This window comes from Scyliorhinus canicula, chromosome 18 (assembly GCF_902713615.1).
Source record: "Scyliorhinus canicula chromosome 18, sScyCan1.1, whole genome shotgun sequence".
NCBI lineage: Eukaryota > Metazoa > Chordata > Chondrichthyes > Carcharhiniformes > Scyliorhinidae > Scyliorhinus > Scyliorhinus canicula.
Genome location: NC_052163.1, coordinates 1,052,341 through 1,071,503, shown reverse-complemented (window position 1 = coordinate 1,071,503; position 19,163 = coordinate 1,052,341). Strand labels below are relative to the sequence as shown.

General features: G+C 53.3%; 2 protein-coding genes across 3 annotated transcripts in view; both read right to left on the bottom strand.

The window, feature by feature from the left end:
* The window catches only part of dgke (diacylglycerol kinase, epsilon), a 52,600-nt gene that overhangs the window by 10,481 nt on the left and 22,956 nt on the right, over positions 1 to 19,163 (bottom strand). Inside the window, exons 6-8 of the mRNA XM_038777900.1 lie at positions 18,851 to 18,964; positions 14,195 to 14,266; positions 11,969 to 12,096 (exon numbers count right to left, since the gene is read on the bottom strand). Of these exons, the coding sequence (XP_038633828.1) occupies positions 11,969 to 12,096; positions 14,195 to 14,266; positions 18,851 to 18,964 (314 nt within the window). The remainder of the gene's footprint in view (positions 1 to 11,968; positions 12,097 to 14,194; positions 14,267 to 18,850; positions 18,965 to 19,163) is intronic.
* On the bottom strand, positions 667 to 7,315 carry LOC119953589 (microtubule-associated protein P320-like). Of its 2 annotated transcripts, none has more exons than XM_038777985.1 (2): positions 7,172 to 7,315; positions 667 to 6,379 (listed from the first exon to the last, which is right to left on the bottom strand). In XM_038777985.1, exon 2 carries the CDS (start codon positions 3,046 to 3,048, stop codon positions 1,399 to 1,401), a length of 1,650 nt encoding a protein of 549 aa, XP_038633913.1. In that variant the 5' UTR covers positions 3,049 to 6,379; positions 7,172 to 7,315; the 3' UTR covers positions 667 to 1,398. The 2 variants fall into 2 exon arrangements, with proteins under 2 accessions (XP_038633913.1, XP_038633914.1); XM_038777986.1 differs by lacking the exon at positions 7,172 to 7,315 and adding an exon at positions 6,608 to 6,683.

The following is a 19,163-nucleotide window of genomic DNA, read 5'->3' as shown; positions in this document are numbered from 1 at the left end:
AATCCACGCTGACTTTGTCTGATTACACTGCTGCTTTCCAAATGCTGTGAAACCCTTGATAATGGACTCCAGCAACTTCCCTACTACCGACGTTAGGCTCACTGGTCTATAGTTCCCTGTTTTCTCTCTACCTCTCTTTTTGAATAGCAGGGTTAAATTCGCTACCCTCCAATCTGGAGGAACCATTCCAGAGTCCACAGAATTTTGGAAAATGACCACCAATGAATCTACTATTTCTCGGGCCACTTCCTTAATTACTCTGGGATGAAGATTATCAGACCCTGGAGATTTATCCGCCTTCAATCCCATTAATTTCTCCAAAACCATTTCTCTACTGATACTAATTTCCTTCAGCTCCTCACTCAAATCTTGTGTTTCTCAGATGTTCCGGTACATTATTCATATCTGCTTCCGTGAAGACAGAAGCAAAGTACGAATTTCGTTCCTCAGCATTTTTCTTTGTTCCGTTAATTCCCCCGTTTCTGACTGTAAGGGGCCTACATTAGTTTTTAACCAATCTTTTTCTCTTTACATACCTGGAGAAACTTTTACAGTCAGTTTTTATGTTCCCCGCTAGCTTACTTTCAAATTGTACTTTCCCTTCTTAATCAATCCCATCGTCTGCCTTTGCTGAATTTTAAACTGTTTCCAACCCTCAATCCTATTGCTTTTTCTTGCTTAAATCTATATCTCTTCTTTGAATCTAATACTATCTCTAATTTCCCTTGTAAACCATGGTTTGGCCACAGTTCCCTTTCTACTCTTGTGCCAAAAAGGAATAAACAGAGTTTGGAGATCACCTATTCGTTCCTTGAATGCTGCCATTGTCTGTCCGCTGTCCTTCCTTTCAGTAATGTTTCCCAGTCCGTCACAGCCAGCTCATGCCTCACACCATCATCGTTACCTTTACTGAGATTCAGGACCCTGGTCTCAGAATCAACTACCTCACAATCCAGCTTGATAAATGTGATTGTTGTCCACTATTTTAACTTGTTTAAATACATCTGTGAACCTGAAACACAGAAATAAAGAGGCCATTCTTCCCATCGAGTCTGTTCTGCCATTCAATTTGATCATGGGCGAACTGTATTTTAACTCCATTTACTCAACTTGGTTCTGTAACCTTTAAAAATCTCGTTTTAAAATTTCTCCTCAATGTCCATTCTGAAATTTCCAATGGACCCTCCCACGTTTCAAACTCTTTGAATGAGAGAGTCCAAGATGTCCACTGCCCTTTGGGTGTGGAGTTGCTTCCTGTCAGGCCCCCCAGAACAATCTGGCTCCAACGTTAAGGTTCTGCACCCCCATCCCCAATACCCAGAGGAAATGGTTTATCTCTCAACCGTATCAAATTGTTTAATCCTCTTAAACAATTAGATTATCCCTTAATCTTTCAGTCTATGTCACCTGAGATAGCAATTTAATCATCTTAGGTCCGGTATCATTGTGGTGAATCAGCTCTGCTCTACATTGCACTCTGCAGTACTGTCTGCTCGACATTGCACTGCGTGCGCTGCTCGACATTGCACTGCGCGCGCTGCTCGACATTGCACTGTGTGGCAGTTTGTTCTCTGCGCTGAGTTGTCTGCGCTGCTCTGCATCGCGCTGTACTGTTACTGCAGTGCTGTACTGTGCGGCTCTAGGGCGCTGTACTCTGCGTGAGGGGCTGTACGCTGCGTGAGGGGCTGTACTGTGCGGCTCTAGGGCGCTGTGCTCTGCGTGCGGGGCTGTACTGTGCGGCTCTAGGGCGCTGTGCTCTGCGTGCGGGGCTGTACTGTGCGGCTCTAGGGCGCTGTGCTCTGCGTGCGGGGCTGTACTGTGCGGCTCTAGGGCGCTGTGCTCTGCGTGCGGGGCTGTACTGTGCGGCTCTAGGGCGCTGTGCTCTGCGTGCGGGGCTGTACTGTGCGGCTCTAGGGCGCTGTACTCTGCGTGCGGGGCTGTACTCTGCGTGCGGGGCTGTACTCTGCGTGCGGGGCTGTACTCTGCGTGCGGGGCTGTACTCTGCGTGCGGGGCTGTACTCTGCGTGCGGGGCTGTACTCTGCGTGCGGGGCTGTACTCTGCGTGCGGGGCTGTACTCTGCGTGCGGGGCTGTACTCTGCGTGCGGGGCTGTACTCTGCGTGCGGGGCTGTACTCTGCGTGCGGGGCTGTACTCTGCGTGCGGGGCTGTACTCTGCGTGCGGGGCTGTACTCTGCGTGCGGGGCTGTACTCTGCGTGCGGGGCTGTACTCTGCGTGCGGGGCTGTACTCTGCGTGCGGGGCTGTACTCTGCGTGCGGGGCTGTACTCTGCGTGCGGGGCTGTACTCTGCGTGCGGGGCTGTACTCTGCGTGCGGGGCTGTACTCTGCGTGCGGGGCTGTACTCTGCGTGCGGGGCTGTACTCTGCGTGCGGGGCTGTACTCTGCGTGCGGGGCTGTACTCTGCGTGCGGGGCTGTACTCTGCGTGCGGGGCTGTACTCTGCGTGCGGGGCTGTACTCTGCGTGCGGGGCTGTACTCTGCGTGCGGGGCTGTACTCTGCGTGCGGGGCTGTACTCTGCGTGCGGGGCTGTACTCTGCGTGCGGGGCTGTACTCTGCGTGCGGGGCTGTACTCTGCGTGCGGGGCTGTACTCTGCGTGCGGGGCTGTACTCTGCGTGCGGGGCTGTACTCTGCGTGCGGGGCTGTACTCTGCGTGCGGGGCTGTACTCTGCGTGCGGGGCTGTACTCTGCGTGCGGGGCTGTACTCTGCGTGCGGGGCTGTACTCTGCGTGCGGGGCTGTACTCTGCGTGCGGGGCTGTACTCTGCGTGCGGGGCTGTACTCTGCGTGCGGGGCTGTACTCTGCGTGCGGGGCTGTACTCTGCGTGCGGGGCTGTACTCTGCGTGCGGGGCTGTACTCTGCGTGCGGGGCTGTACTCTGCGTGCGGGGCTGTACTCTGCGTGCGGGGCTGTACTCTGCGTGCGGGGCTGTACTCTGCGTGCGGGGCTGTCTGTGCGGTTACTGCACTCCTTCCAAGGCCAAAATAAGGAAAATGGTGATCAAGTGAGAAAGTGGTGTTCTGGTCCAACATTTTACAGAATGGCAGAGCAGGCTTGAGGGGCTGAATGGCTTACTCCTACTTCTATTTCTTGTGTTCTTATCCTTCCACTGGTGTGGTGTCCAAACTCCAATTCCTTCCTTTCCTGCTCCCAGGCCCGCTCCGATTTAGCAGGTTTCAGAAACTGGCTGAAAATCACTGATTCACTTTTAACACTTTTGTGAGATTTATATCACCAGGAGACAGGGAACCACATTCGCCAGCACGCCCCGGGGAGGGAGCTGCACGGGCTGGGAGTAGGCTGCACATGTACAGTGCACCATTTGATCAGAGCGTCTGCAGGAACCAGGAGTGGGCTATGCATGTGCAGTACATGCAGTGTTTGATCGGGACATCTGCATGGGCTGCTATAGCCCTGGCCCTAAGCCTAATGGGGAAGATGGCCAAGTTACAAAGATACTAAAGAAACAGCAACGGTTTTAGAGAGATTTTCTGGAAATGCAGTTTCTACAACAGGATGCTGGACAGCAGGACGTCCCAGATCGTTATCAACTCATGGAATGAAAAGAACAGGGTCTGGGGAAAATGCAGAGGCAGGATGAGAAATAAACAAGTGTGAAGAACAACAGGCCATAAAACATTCGGAGTTGCTGTGGTTTGATCAAACATCAGTACTTGTTGGGGTCTGTCTGAATATATGGATCCTGTTTACTGGATCAGCGAAACATAACCTCAGCAACCAGTCATAAAAATGACATAATCGAACCTTCAAAAAGCTGGAAGAAATCGTATAAAGAAACAAGGATTCGAAGCTTCATCAGAAAAAACCCTGGGACACTAAGGGGCAATTTAACGTGGCCAATCCACCTAACCTGCACGTCTTTAGGGTTGTGGGGTGAGACCCAAGCAGACACGGGGAGAATGTGCAGACTCGACACAGACAGTGACCCAAGCTGGGAATCGAACCTGGGACTATGGAGCTGTGAAGCAACAGTGCTAGCCACTATGCTACCGTGCCACCCTGGTCTACACATACACAGTACAGATTGATCAGGGTATCTGCATGGACTGGAAGTGGTCTGCTCCTACGCAGGACAGCATTTGACCAGGGTGCATACATGGACCAGGAATGACCTGCCCATGCGCAAGACAACGATTAATCAGAGTGTATGCACAAACCGGGATAGGCCTGCATAGAACAGCATTTTATCAAAGCATCTGGACAGGAGCAGACTGCGTATATGCAGTACAGCACTGAACAGGGTTTTTGCATGGCCCAGGAGCGGACTGCATATATGCAGTACAGCACTGACCAGGGTTTTTGCATGGCCCAGGAGCGGACTGCATATATGCAGTACAGCACTGACCAGGGTTTTTGCATGGCCCAGGAGCGGACTGCATATATGCAGTACAGCACTAACCAGGGTTTCTGCATGGCCCAGGAGCGGACTGCGTATATGCAGTACAGCACTGACCAGGGTTTTTGCATGGCCCAGGACCGGACTGCATATATGCAGTATAGCACTGACCAGGGTTTCTGCATGGCCCAGGAGCGGACTGCGTATATGCCGTACAGCGTCTGACCAGCCTGCCTGCATGGATCAGGAGCGGACTGCGTATATGCCGTACAGCGTCTGACAAGCCTGCCTGCATGGATCAGGAGCGGACTGCGTATATGCCGTACAACGTCTGACCAGCCTGCCTGCGTGGATCAGGAGCGGACTGTGTATATGCCGTACAGCACTGACCAGGGTTTCTGCATGGACCAGGAGCGGACTGTGTATATGCAGTTTTGCACTGACTAGGGTTTCTGAATGGACAGGAGCGGACTGCATATATGCCGTACAGCGTCTGACAAGCCTGCCTGCATGGATCAGGAGCGGACTGCGTATATGCCGTACAGCGTCTGACAAGCCTGCCTGCATGGATCAGGAGCGGACTGCGTATATGCCGTACAGCGTCTGACCAGCCTGCCTGCGTGGATCAGGAGCAGACTGCGTATATGCCGTACAGCGTCTGACCAGCCTGCCTGCATGGATCAGGAGCGGACTGCGTATATGCCGTACAGCGTCTGACCAGCCTACCTGCGTGGATCAGGAGCGGACTGCATATATGCAGTACAGCACTGACCAGCCTGCCTGCGTGGATCAGGAGCGGACTGCGTATATGCAGTACAGCACTGACCAGCCTGCCTGCGTGGATCAGGAGCGGACTGCGTATATGCCGTACAGCGTCTGACCAGCCTGCCGGCGTGGATCAGGAGCGGACTGCGTATATGCCGTACAGCGTCTGACCAGCCTGCCTGCATGGATCAGGAGCGGACTGCGTATATGCAGTACAGCACTGACCAGCCTGCCTGCGTGGATCAGGAGCGGACTGCGTATATGCAGTACAGCACTGACCAGCCTGCCTGCGTGGATCAGGAGCGGACTGCGTATATGCAGTACAGCACTGACCAGCCTGCCTGCATGGATCAGGAGCGGACTGCGTATATGCAGTACAGCACTGACCAGCCTGCCTGCATGGATCAGGAGCGGACTGCGTATATGCAGTACAGCACTGACCAGCCTGCCTGCATGGATCAGGAGCGGACTGCGTATATGCAGTACAGCACTGACCAGCCTGCCTGCATGGATCAGGAGCGAGCTGCACCTACACAGAACAGCATTTCACCAGGGCATTTGGACGAACCAGGAGGCCCAACATTCCGGTCCTCATGATGCCGGCCTGATCTGCAAAAAATAGAAATGGCACAAAACCCCAGTCGTAGAATCCTAGAAAAGTTACAACACAGGAGGCCATTTGGCCCATCTTGTCTATGCCAGCCCGTGGACACCCAGGTGATCTTTCTAATCCCAGTTTCCTGCACCTGGCCCATACCCTGTATCTAATCCCAGCTTCCTGCACCCGGCCCATAGCCCTGTATCTAATCCCAGCTTCCTGCACCCGGCCCATACCCTGTATCTAATTCCAGCTTCCTGCACCCGGCCCATACCCTGTATCTAATCCCAGCTTCCTGCACCCGGCCCATACCCTGTATCTAATCCCAGCCCTCTGCACCCGGCCCATACCCTGTATCTAATCCCAGCTTCCTGCACCCGGCCCATACCCTGTATCTAATCCCAGCTTCCTGCACCTGGCCCATACCCTGTATCTAATCCCAGCTTCCTGCACCCGGCCCATACCCTGTATCTAATCCCAGCTTCCTGCACCCGGCCCATACCCTGTATCTAATCCCAGCTTCCTGCACCCGGCCCATACCCTGTATCTAATCCCAGCTTCCTGCACCCGGCCCATACCCTGTATCTAATCCCAGCTTCCTGCACCCGGCCCATACCCTGTATCTAATCCCAGCTTCCTGCACCTGGCCCATACCCTGTATCTAATCCCATCTTCCTGCACCCGGCCCATACCCTGTATCTAATCCCAGCCCTCTGCACCCGGCCCATACCCTGTATCTAATCCCAGCTTCCTGCACCCGGCCCATACCCTGTATCTAATCCCAGCTTCCTGCACCCGGCCCATACCCTGTATCTAATCCCAGCTTCCTGCACCCGGCCCAAACCCTGTATCTAATCCCAGCTTCCTGCACCCGGCCCATACCCTGTATCTAATCCCAGCTTCCTGCACCCGGCCCATACCCTGTATCTAATCCCAGTTTCCTGCACCCGGCCCATACCCTGTATCTAATCCCAGCTTCCTGCACCCGGCCCATACCCTGTATCTAATCCCAGCTTCCTGCACCCGGCCCATACCCTGTATCTAATCCCAGCTTCCTGCACCCGGCCCATACCCTGTATCTAATCCCAGCTTCCTGCACCCGGCCCATACCCTGTATCTAATCCCAGCTTCCTGCTCCCGGCCCATACCCTGTATCTAATCCCAGCTTCCTGCTCCCGGCCCATACCCTGTATCTAATCCCAGCTTCCTGCACCCGGCCCATACCCTGTATCTAATCCCAGTTTCCTGCACCCGGCCCATACCCTGTATCTAATCCCAGCTTCCTGCACCTGGCCCATACCCTGTATCTAATCCCAGTTTCCTACACCTGGCCCATACCCTGTATCTAATCCCAGTTTCCTGCACCCGGCCCATACCCTGTATCTAATCCCAGTTTCCTGGCCCATACCCTGTATCTAATCCCAGCTCTCTGCACCCGGCCCATACCCTGTATCTAATCCCAGCTTCCTGCACCCGGGCCCATACCCTGTATCTAATCCCAGTTTCCTGCACCCGGCCCATACCCTGTATCTAATCCCAGCTTCCTGCACCCGGCCCATACCCTGTATCTAATCCCAGCTTCCTGCACCCGGCCCATACCCTGTATCTAATCCCAGCCCTCTGCACCCGGCCCATACCCTGTATCTAATCCCAGCTTCCTGCACCCGGCCCATACCCTGTATCTAATCCCAGTTTCCTGCACCCGGCCCATACCCTGTATCTAATCCCAGCTTCCTGCACCCGGCCCATACCCTGTATCTAATCCCAGCTTCCTGCACCCGGCCCATACCCTGTATCTAATCCCAGCTTCCTGCACCCGGCCCATACCCTGTATCTAATCCCAGCTTCCTGCACCCGGCCCATACCCTGTATCTAATCCCAGCTTCCTGCACCCGGCCCATACCCTGTATCTAATCCCAGCCCTCTGCACCCGGCCCATACCCTGTATCTAATCCCAGCTTCCTGCACCCGGCCCATACCCTGTATCTAATCCCAGTTTCCTGCACCCGGCCCATACCCTGTATCTAATCCCAGTTTCCTGCACCCGGCCCATACCCTGTATCTAATCCCAGCTTCCTGCACCCGGCCCATACCCTGTATCTAATCCCAGTTTCCTGCACCCGGCCCATACCCTGTATCTAATCCCAGCTTCCTGCACCTGGCCCATACCCTGTATCTAATCCCAGCTTCCTGCACCCGGCCCATACCCTGTATCTAATCCCAGTTTCCTACACCCGGCCCATACCCTGTATCTAATCCCAGCTTCCTGCACCCGGCCCATACCCTGTATCTAATCCCAGCTTCCTGCACCCGGCCCATACCCTGTATCTAATCCCAGTTTCCTGCACCCGGCCCATACCCTGTATCTAATCCCAGCTTCCTGCACCCGGCCATACCCTGTATCTAATCCCAGCTTCCTGCACCCGGCCCATACCCTGTATCTAATCCCAGTTTCCTGCACCCGGCCCATAGCCCTGTATCTAATCCCAGCTTCCTGCACCCGGCCCATACCCTGTATCTAATCCCAGCTTCCTGCACCCGGCCCATACCCTGTATCTAATCCCAGCTTCCTGCACCCGGCCCATACCCTGTATCTAATCCCAGTTTCCTGCACCCGGCCCATACCCTGTATCTAATCCCAGCTTCCTGCACCCGGCCCATACCCTGTATCTAATCCCAGCTTCCTGCACCCGGCCCATACCCTGTATCTAATCCCAGCTTCCTGCTCCCGGCCCATACCCTGTATCTAATCCCAGCTTCCTGCACCCGGCCCATACCCTGTATCTAATCCCAGTTTCCTGCACCTGGCCCATACCCTGTATCTAATCCCAGCTTCCTGCACCCGGCCCATAGCCCTGTATCTAATCCCAGCTTCCTGCACCCGGCCCATAGCTCTATAGTTTACAGCAGTTAAGGTGCAGATCCAGGTACTTTTAGCTCAGGGTCTCTGCAGTGAATTGCAGACTACCCTCTGCGTAAAAACGTTCCTCCTCATGTCCCCTCTACACCTTCCGCCTCTTATCTTAAATCTCTGTCCCCTGGTTCTAGAATTCTCCACCAATGGAAACAATTTTATCCTGTCCACTCTATCTCTGCTCCTCATAATTGTGTTCACCTTAATGAAGTCACCCTTCAGCCATCTTTGTCCCAAGGATAACCGATCCAATCTCTCCTCAGTGCTACACTTTTCCAGCCATGGCAACCTCCTCTGCTCTCTCTCCACAGCAATAACCTCCTTCCTGTAATGTGGCGACCAGAACTGCCCACATTACTGTCATGGAACCCAGAAACATGCCATAATCGGAAAGGGTCCTGGGGTCAGAGAGACGAGGCGAAGTGGAGCAGGCAGCTGAGGACGCTTCCAGTGAAGAACAGAGAGAGAGAGTCTCCAAGCAGAGAAAGGTTTGCAGTTGGCAGCTTTAAGCAGTGATAGTTCAACAGAAGCTTTGGCAAACAAAGGAGGCATGAGCAGGAACAGCCTTGGGTAACACCATCCTCTCCTGAAGGTGCTGACTCCCTCTCTCCCCTGAAGGTGCTGACTCTCTCTCTCTCTCCCCTGAAGGTGCTGACTCTCTCTCTCTCTCCCGAAGGTGTTGACTCTCTCTCTCTCTCTCTCCCCTGAAGGTGCTGACTCTCTCCCTCTCTCCCCTGAAGGTGCTGACTCTCTCTCCCCCTGAAGGTGCTGACTCTCTCTCTCTCCCCTGAAGGTGCTGACTCTCTCTCTCGCTCTCCCCTGAAGGTGCTGACTCTCTCCCTCCCCTGAAGGTGCTGACTCTCTCTCTCCCTCCCCTGAAGGTGCTGACTCTCTCCCTCCCCTGAAGGTGCTGACTCTCTCTCTCTCTCTCCCCTGAAGGTGCTGACTCTCTCCCTCCCCTGAAGGTGCTGACTCTCTCTCTCTCTCTCCCCTGAAGGTGCTGACTCTCTCTCTCCCCTGAAGGTGCTGACTCTCTCTCTCTCCCTCCCCTGAAGGTGCTGACTCTCTCTATCTCCCTCCCCTGAAGGTGCTGACTCTCTCTCTCTCCCTCCCCTGAAGGTGCTGACTCTCTCTCTCTCCCCTGAAGGTGCTGACTCACTCTCTCTCCCCTGAAGGTGCTGACTCTCTCTCTCTCTCCCCTAAACGTGCTGACTCTCTCTCTCCCCTGAAGGTGCTGACTCTCTCTCTCTCCCCTGAAGGTGCTGACTCTCTCTCTCTCTCTCCCCAGAAGGTGCTGACTCTCTCTCTCCCTCCCCTGAAGGTGCTGACGCTCTCTCTCCCTCCCCTGAAGGTGCCGACTCTCTCCATCCCTCCACTGAAGGTGCTCACTCTCTCCCTCCCCTGAAGGTGCTGACTCTCTCTCTCTCTCCCCTGAAGGTGCTGACTCTCTCTCTCTCCCCTGAAGGTGCTGACTCTCTCTCTCGCTCTCCCCTGAAGGTGCTGACTCTCTCTCTCCCCTGAAGGTGCTGACTCTCTCCCTCCCCTGAAGGTGCTGACTCTCTCTCTCTCTCTCTCTCCCCTGAATGTGCTGACTCTCTCCCTCCCCTGAAGGTGCTGACTCTCTCTCCCCCCTGAAGGTGCTGACTCTCTCTCGCAGTTATATATAATGAGAGTACAATTTAAAAGTGGTCCATCCTTCCCAACCCCACCTTGCAGGACCCCATCCCTTGCGGTGTGTCAATTTCTGATCATGTCTTCCTCCCAGTATCTGTCTGAGGGGGTTAATGTGGATCTTACCTGGCGGGGGGATTAATGTGGATCTTACCTGGCGGGGGGTTAATGTGGATCTTACCTGGCGGGGGGGGGTTAATGTGGATCTTACCTGGCGGGGGGTTAATGTGGATCTTACCTGGCGGGGGTGGGGGGTTAATGTGGATCTTACCTGGCGGGGGGTTAATGTGGATCTTACCTGGCGGGGGGTGAATGTGGATCTTACCTGGCGGGGGGGATTAATGTGGATCTTACCTGTCGAGGGGGTGAATGTGGATCTTACCTGGCGAGGGGATTAATGTGGATCTTACCTGGCGAGGGGATTAATGTGGATCTTACCTGGCGAGGGGATTAATGTGGATCTTACCTGGCGAGGGGATTAATGTGGATCTTACCTGGCGGGGGGGTGAATGTGGATCTTACCTGTCGAGGGGATTAATGTGGATCTTACCTGTCGAGGGGGTGAATGTGGATCTTACCTGGCCGGGGGGGGGGGGGGGGGGGGGGGGGGGGAGTTAATGTGGATCTTACCTGGCGGGGGGGGGGGGAAATGTGGATCTTACCTGGGGAGGGGGTGAATGTGGATCTTACCTGGCCGGGGGGGGGGGGGGGGGAATGTGGATCTTACCTGGCGGGGGGGGGGGGGGAAATGTGGATCTTACCTGGGGAGGGGGTGAATGTGGATCTTACCTGGCGGGGGGGGGGGGGGGGGGGGGAGTTAATGTGGATCTTACCTGGCGGGGGGGGGGGGAAATGTGGATCTTACCTGGCGGGGGGGGGGGGGGGGAAATGTGGATCTTACCTGGGGAGGGGGTGAATGTGGATCTTACCTGGCCGGGGGGGGGGGGAAATGTGGATCTTACCTGGGGAGGGGGTGAATGTGGATCTTACCTGGCCGGGGGGGGGGGGAAATGTGGATCTTACCTGGCGGGGGGGGGGGGGGAAATGTGGATCTTACCTGGGGAGGGGGTGAATGTGGATCTTACCTGGCCGGGGGGGGGGGGGGGGGGGGGGAAATGTGGATCTTACCTGGCGGGGGGGGGGGGGGGAGAAATGTGGATCTTACCTGGCGGGGGGGTGAATGTGGATCTTACCTGGCGGGGGGGGGGGGGGAAATGTGGATCTTACCTGGCGGGGGGGGAGGGGGGAAATGTGGATCTTACCTGGCGGGGGGGTGAATGTGGATCTTACCTGGCGGGGGGGGGGGGTTAATGTGGATCTTACCTGGCGGGGGGGGTGAGTGTGGATCTTACCTGGCGGGGGGGGGGGGGGGTTAATGTGGATCTTACCTGGCGGGGGGATTAATGTGGATCTTACCTGGCAGGGGGGGATTAATGTGGATCTTACCTGGCGGGGGGGGGGTTAATGTGGATCTTACCTGGCGGGGGGGATTAATGTGGATCTTACCTGGCGGGGGGATTAATGTGGATCTTACCTGGCGGGGGGATTAATGTGGATCTTACCTGGCGGGGGGATTAATGTGGATCTTACCTGGCGGGGGGATTAATGTGGATCTTACCTGGCGGGGGGGATTAATGTGGATCTTACCTGGCAGGGGGGGGTGATATGTCGCCTGTGCCTTCCCACAGCCGGCAGCCTCCTCCCCAGTAAGCAATGTTGAGAACGATAATGCCCTCCAGCTTCGGCAGAGAAATCCTTTCCCCATCCAGCTCCAACTGTGGGGGTGGGGGGAGGAGAAGAGGAAAGAAAGAAATGCTGAAAGATACGACAGAAGCAGTGTAAACCACACAGCGATCCATTACCTAGCCAAGAGAAATTACAGTGCAGAAGGAGGCCATTCAGCCCATCAAGTCTGCACTGGCCCTTGGACAGAACATCCTACTGAAGCTCACACCTCCACCCTGTGCCTGTGACCCAGTAAGCCAACCTAACCTTTTTGGTCACTAAGGGACAATTTAGCACAGCCAATCCGCCTAACCTGCACATCTTTGGACTGTGGGAGGAAACCGGAGCACCCGGAGGAAACCCACGTACACACGGGGAGAAAGTGCAGACTCCGCACAGACAATGACGTGAGGCCGGGATTGAACCCAGGACCCTGGAGCTGTGAAGCAGCTGAGCTAACCACTGTGCCACCACACCGCCCAATATTTTGTGACAGAGGGGAACTCGCTCAGCCCAGGCGGTTTGCGGTGAGTACGTTAACCAAAAGCATTCAGGGGCACGGGCCTCGTCTCTACAATAAAAGGATAGGTTCAAATTTCAACAAACCCACTCACACCAGCAGGATGCCCTAAAATGCTTTACAGCCGATGAAGTACTTATTTGAAGTGCGGCCACTGTTGTAGGAAAAGCTGCAGCCAATTTGCACACAGCTGCAATGCTCGGCCCTTTCTTCCAATATGGGCATGAAATCCTTCAACTTCACCAAGAGGGCAGATAGAGCCTCAGTTTAATGCCCAAAACACCCTCCCCCCACACCCCTGTCAACACCAAATTGGCGATCCCAGAACATCACTGAACCTAACCGACTAACGAAGACCAGTGACCGACTAACGAAGGCCAGTGACCGACTAACGAAGGCCAGTGACTGAGACTAACGAAGGCCAGTGACTGAGACTAACGAAGGCCAGTGACCGACTAACGAAGACCAGTGACCGACTAACGAAGGCCAGTGACCGACTAACGAAGGCCAGTGACTGAGACTAACGAAGGCCAGTGACTGAGACTAACGAAGGCCAGTGACCGAGACTAACGAAGGCCAGTGACTGAGACTAACGAAGGCCAGTGACCGAGACTAACGAAGGCCAGTGACCGACTAACGAAGGCCAGTGACCGAGACTAACGAAGGCCAGTGACTGAGACTAACGAAGGCCACGGACTGAGACTAACGAAGGCCACGGACTGAGACTAACGAAGGCCACGGACTGAGACTAACAAAGGACAGTGACTGAGACTAACAAAGGCCAGTGACTGAGACTAACGAAGGCCAGTGAATGAGACTAACGAAGGCCAGTGACCGAGACTAACGAAGGCCAGTGACCGAGACTAACGAAGGCCTGTGACCGAGACTAACGAAGGCCTGTGACAGAGACTAACGAAGGCCAGTGACCGACTAACGAAGGCCAGTGACCGAGACTAACGAAGGCCAGTGACAGAGACTAACGAAGGCCAGTGACAGAGACTAACGAAGGCCAGTGACCGACTAACGAAGGCCAGTGACCGACTAACGAAGAACAATGACGGAGACTAACGAAGGCCAGTGACCGACTAACGAAGGCCAGTGACCGAGACTAACGAAGGCCAGTGACAGAGACTAACGAAGGCCAGTGACCGACTAACGAAGAACAGTGACGGAGACTAACGAAGACCACGGACTGAGACTAACGAAGACCACGGACCGAGACTAACGAAGACCCGTGACCGAGACTAACGAAGACCACGGACTGAGACTAACGAAGACCCGTGACCGAGACTAACGAAGACCACGGACTGAGACTAACGAAGGCCAGTGACCGAGACTAATGAAGGCCACGGACTGAGACTAACGAAGACCACGGACCGAGACTAACGAAGACCCGTGACCGAGACTAACGAAGACCACGGACTGAGACTAACGAAGGCCAGTGACCGAGACTAATGAAGGCCACGGACTAAGACTAACGAAGGCCAGTGACCGAGACTAATGAAGGCCACGGACTGAGACTAACGAAGACCCGTGACCGAGACTAACGAAGACCACGGACTGAGACTAACGAAGACCCGTGACCGAGACTAATGAAGGCCAGTGACAGCCTGGCTGCAGGAACGTACCTCAATCTTCTGATCCAGGTCCTTGCAGGCTTGAATTAAACAGTCTCTGGTCCCATAGAAGAAATAAACAGCCTTTTCAAAACGGGAAAAGCAACATGAGAATGGCGGAATTGAGTTAAGAGCAGGAAAAAATGTCAATCAGCCAATTAGCTTCCGAGAACTACAGAGTTCAGAGACACACATTCCCCCTGCACACTGCTGCTAAAATATAGCCTGCTCATGGAGTGTTTCAAAGAACAAAGAAAAGTACAGCACAGGAACAGGCCCTTTGGCCCTCCAAACCTGCGCTGACCATGCTGCCCGACTAAACTAAAATCTCTGAACTTCCGGGTCCGAATCCCTCTATTCCCATCCTATTCATGTATTTGTCAAGATGCCCCTTAAACGTCACTATCGTCTCTGCTTCCACCACCTCCTCCAGCAGCGAGTTCCAGGCACCCACTACCCTGTGTAAAAAACTTGCCTTGTACATCTCCTCTAAACCTTGCCCCTTGCACCTTAAACCTATGCCCCCTAGTAATTGACCCCTCTACCTTGGGAAAAAGTCTTTGACTATCCACTCTGTCTATGCCCCTCATAATTTTGTAGACCTCTATCAGGTCGCCCCTCAACCTCCATTGTTCCAGTGAGAACAAACTGAGTTTATTCAACCGCTCCTCATAGCTAATGCCCTCCATACCAGGTAACATCCTGGTAAATCTCTTCTGCACCCTCTCCAAACCCTCCACATCCTTCTGGTAGTGTGGCGACCAGAATTGAACACTATACTCCAAGTGTGGCCTAACTAAGGTTCTATACAGCTGCAACATGACTTGCCAATTCTTATACTCAATACCCCGGCCAATGAAGGCAAGCATGCCGTATGCCTTCTTGACTGCCTTCTCCACCTGTGTTGCCCCTTTCAGTGACCTGTGGACCTGTACACCTAGATCTCTCTGACTGTCAATACTCTGGAGGGTTCTACCATTCACTGTATATTCCCTACCTGCATTAGACCTTCCAAAATGCATTATCTTTTTCGGATTAAACTCCATCTGCCATCTCTCCGCCCAAGTCTCCAAACAATCTAAATCCTTCTGTATCCTCTGACAGTCCTTTTTTAAAATAAATTTAGAGTAACTTATTCATTTTTTCCAATTGAGGGGCAATTTAGCGTGATCAATCCACCTACTCTGCACATCTTTGGGTTGTGGGGGCGAAAACCCATGCAAACACAGGGAGAATGTGCAAACTCCACACGGACAGTGACCCAGAGCCGGGATCGAACCTGGGACCTCGGCGCCGTGAGGCTGCAATGCTAACCACTGCGCCACCGTGCTGCCATCCTTTGACAGTCCTCATCGCTATCCGCAATTCCACCAACCTTTGTGTCGTCCGCTAACTTACTAATCAGACCAGTTACATTTGCCTCCAAATCATTGATATATACTACGACCAGCAAAGGTCCCAGCACTGATCCCTGTGGAACACCACTAGTCACAGCCCTCCAATTAGAAAAGCACCCTTCCATTGCTACTCTCTGCCTTCTATGACCTAGCCAGTTCTGTATCCATCTTGCCAGCTCACCTCTGATCCCGTGTGACTTCACCTTTTGTACCAGTCTGCCATGAGGGACCTTGTCAAAGGCCTTACTGAAGTCCATATGGACAACATCCACTGCCCTACCTGCATCAATCATCTTTGTGACCTCCTCGAAAAACTCCATCAAGTTAGTGAGACACAACCTCCCCTTCACAAAACCATGCTGCCTCTCACTAATACGTCCACTTGAGATCCTATCTCGAAGAATTCTCTCCAGTAATTTCCCCACCACTGATGTAAGGCTCACCGGCCTGTAGTTCCCTGGATTATCCTTGCTACCCTTCTTAAACAAAGGAACAACATTGGCTATTCTCCAGTCCTCTGGCAAATCACCTGAAGACAGTGAGGATCCAAAGATTTCTGTCAAGGCCTCAGCAATTTCCTCTCTCGCCTCCTTCAGTATTCTGGGGTAGATCCCATCAGGCCCTGGGGATTTATCTACCTTAATATTTTTCATGACGCCCAACAACTCATCTTTTTGGATCTCAATGTGACCCAGGCTATCTACACACCCTTCTCCAGATTCAACATCCACCAATTCCTTCTCTTTGGTGAATACTGATGCAAAGTATTCATTTAGTACCTCGCCCATTTCCTCTGGCTCCACACATAGGTTCTCTTGCCTATCCTTCAGTGGGCCAACCCTGTCACTGGCTACCCTCTTGCTTTTTATGTACGTGTAAAAAGCCGTGGGATTTTCCTTAACCCTATTTGCCAATAACCAATAGGCACTTAACTTGCCAGGCAAAAAGCGATCACATCGCAGAGACTGCAGCAATAACATCACATTTGCCACAGTCCTTTCCAATACTCGGACCTGGCACTACTGCTGCACGACTGTTCCCAGGACAGGTACAGCACGGGGTTTTTATAGATAGTTTTTTGAAGAATAAAGGGATTAAGGGTTATGCTGTTCGGGCCGGAAAGTGGAGCTGAGTCCACAAAAGATCAGCCATGATCTCATTGAATGGCGGAGTAGGCTCGAGGGGCCAGATGGCCGACTCCTGTTCCTAGTTCTTATGTTCTTACACTGTCCCCATCAAACACTCCCAGGACAGGTACAGCACGGGGTTAGATACAGAGTAAAGCTCCCTCTACATTGTCCCCATCAAACACTCCCAGGACAGGTACAGCACGGGGTTAGATACAGGGTAAAGCTCCCTCTACACTGTCCCCATCAAACACTCCCAGGACAGGTACAGCACGGGGTTAGATACACAGTAAAGCTCCCTCTACACTGTCCCCATCAAACACTCCCAGGACAGGTACAGCACGGGTTAGATACACAGTAAAGCTCCCTCTACACTGTCCCCATCAAACACTCCCAGGACAGGTACAGCACGGGGTTAGATACAGAGTAAAGCTCCCTCTACACTGTCCCCATCATACACTCCCAGGACAGGTACAGCACGGGGTTAGATACAGAGTAAAGCTCCCTCTACACTGTCCCCATCAAATACTCCCAGGACAGATACAGCACAGGGTTAGATACAGAGTAAATCTCCCTCTGCACTGTCCACATCAAACACTCCCAGGACAGGTACAGCACGGGGTTAGATACAGAGTAAAGCTCCCTCTGCACTGTCCCCATCAAACACTCCCAGGACAGGTACAGCACAGGGTTAGATACAGAGTAAAGCTCCCTCTACACTGTCCCCATCAAATACGCCCAGGACAGGTACAGCACGGGGTTAGATACAGAGTAAAGCTCCCTCTACACTGTCCCCATCAAACACTCCCAGGACAGGTACAGCACGGGGTTAGATACAGAGTAAATCTCCCTCTACACTGTCCCCATCAAACACTCCCAGGACAGGTACAACAAGAGGTTAGATACAGAGTAAAGCTCTGTCTACACTGTCCCCATCAAATACTCCCAGGACAGATACAGCACGGGGTTAGATACAGAGTAAATCTCCCTCTACACTGTCCCCATCAAACACTCCCAGGACAGGTACAGCACAGGGTGAGATACAGAGTAAAGCTCCCTCTGCACTGACCCATCAAACACTCCCAGGACAGGTACAGCACGGGGTTAGATACAGAGTAAAGCTCCCTCTACACTGTCCCCATCAAATACTCCCAGGACAGATACAGCACAGGGTTAGATACAGAGTAAATCTCCCTCTACACTGTCCACATCAAACACTCCCAGGACAGGTACAGCACGGGGTTAGATACAGAGTAAAGCTCCCTCTGCACTGTCCCCATCAAACACTCCCAGGACAGGTACAGCACAGGGTTAGATACAGAGTAAAGCTCCCTCTACACTGTCCCCATCAAACACGCCCAGGACAGGTACAGCACGGGGTTAGATACAGAGTAAAGCTCCCTCTACACTGTCCCCATCAAACACTCCCAGGACAGGTACAGCACGGGGTTAGATACAGAGTAAATCTCCCTCTACACTGTCCCCATCAAACACTCCCAGGACAGGTACAACAAGAGGTTAGATACAGAGTAAAGCTCTGTCTACACTGTCCCCATCAAATACTCCCAGGACAGATACAGCACGGGGTTAGATACAGAGTAAATCTCCCTCTACACTGTCCCCATCAAACACTCCCAGGACAGGTACAGCACAGGGTGAGATACAGAGTAAAGCTCCCTCTGCACTGACCCATCAAACACTCCCGGACAGGTACAGCACGGGGTTAGATACAGAGTAAAGCTCCCTCTACACTGTCCCCATCAAACACTCCCAGGACAGGTACAGCACGGGGTTAGATACAGAGTAAAGCTCCCTCTACACTGTCCCCATCAAACACTCCCAGGACAGGTACAGCACGGGGTTAGATACAGAGTAAAGCTCCCTCTACACTGTCCCCATCAAACACTCCCAGGGCAGGTACAGCACGGGGTTAGATACAGAGTAAAGCTGCCTCTACACTGTCTCCATCAAACACTCCCAGGTGAGGTACAGCACTGTCCTGTTGAGTTTTTGCAAAATCCACTGTCAGCTTTGGTAAGGCACAATCACATTGTGATAACCTTCACCATTCAATGAAGATGCTCACACTATGTTCCAGTCTCATCTCCAGAGTCCTGACTCTGACAACTGAAATAATCACTCACCTTATTAATAATGCGATTGGAGAAAAGAAAGGGGCTCTGCTCCCTGCATTCGTGGAAGTTTAAAGCCATCAGAGCATCTGGACCAATCGAGAAATAATTGTTCATCGAGAAAATCTAAAAAAGAGGAAAAGACACCGATTGGGAATGTGGAACTTGAACATCAGCAGAAATAACAGAATACAGCATGCAGCAAAGAAGGAGCCAGAGCTCACTCTGTACGCAAGGTCAGGAGGCACTCAGTGTGCGCGTGCAGGGGGCAGTCAGAAATTTCAGGGGAGGGGGAGAGAGTCAGCACCTTCAGGGGAGGGAGAGA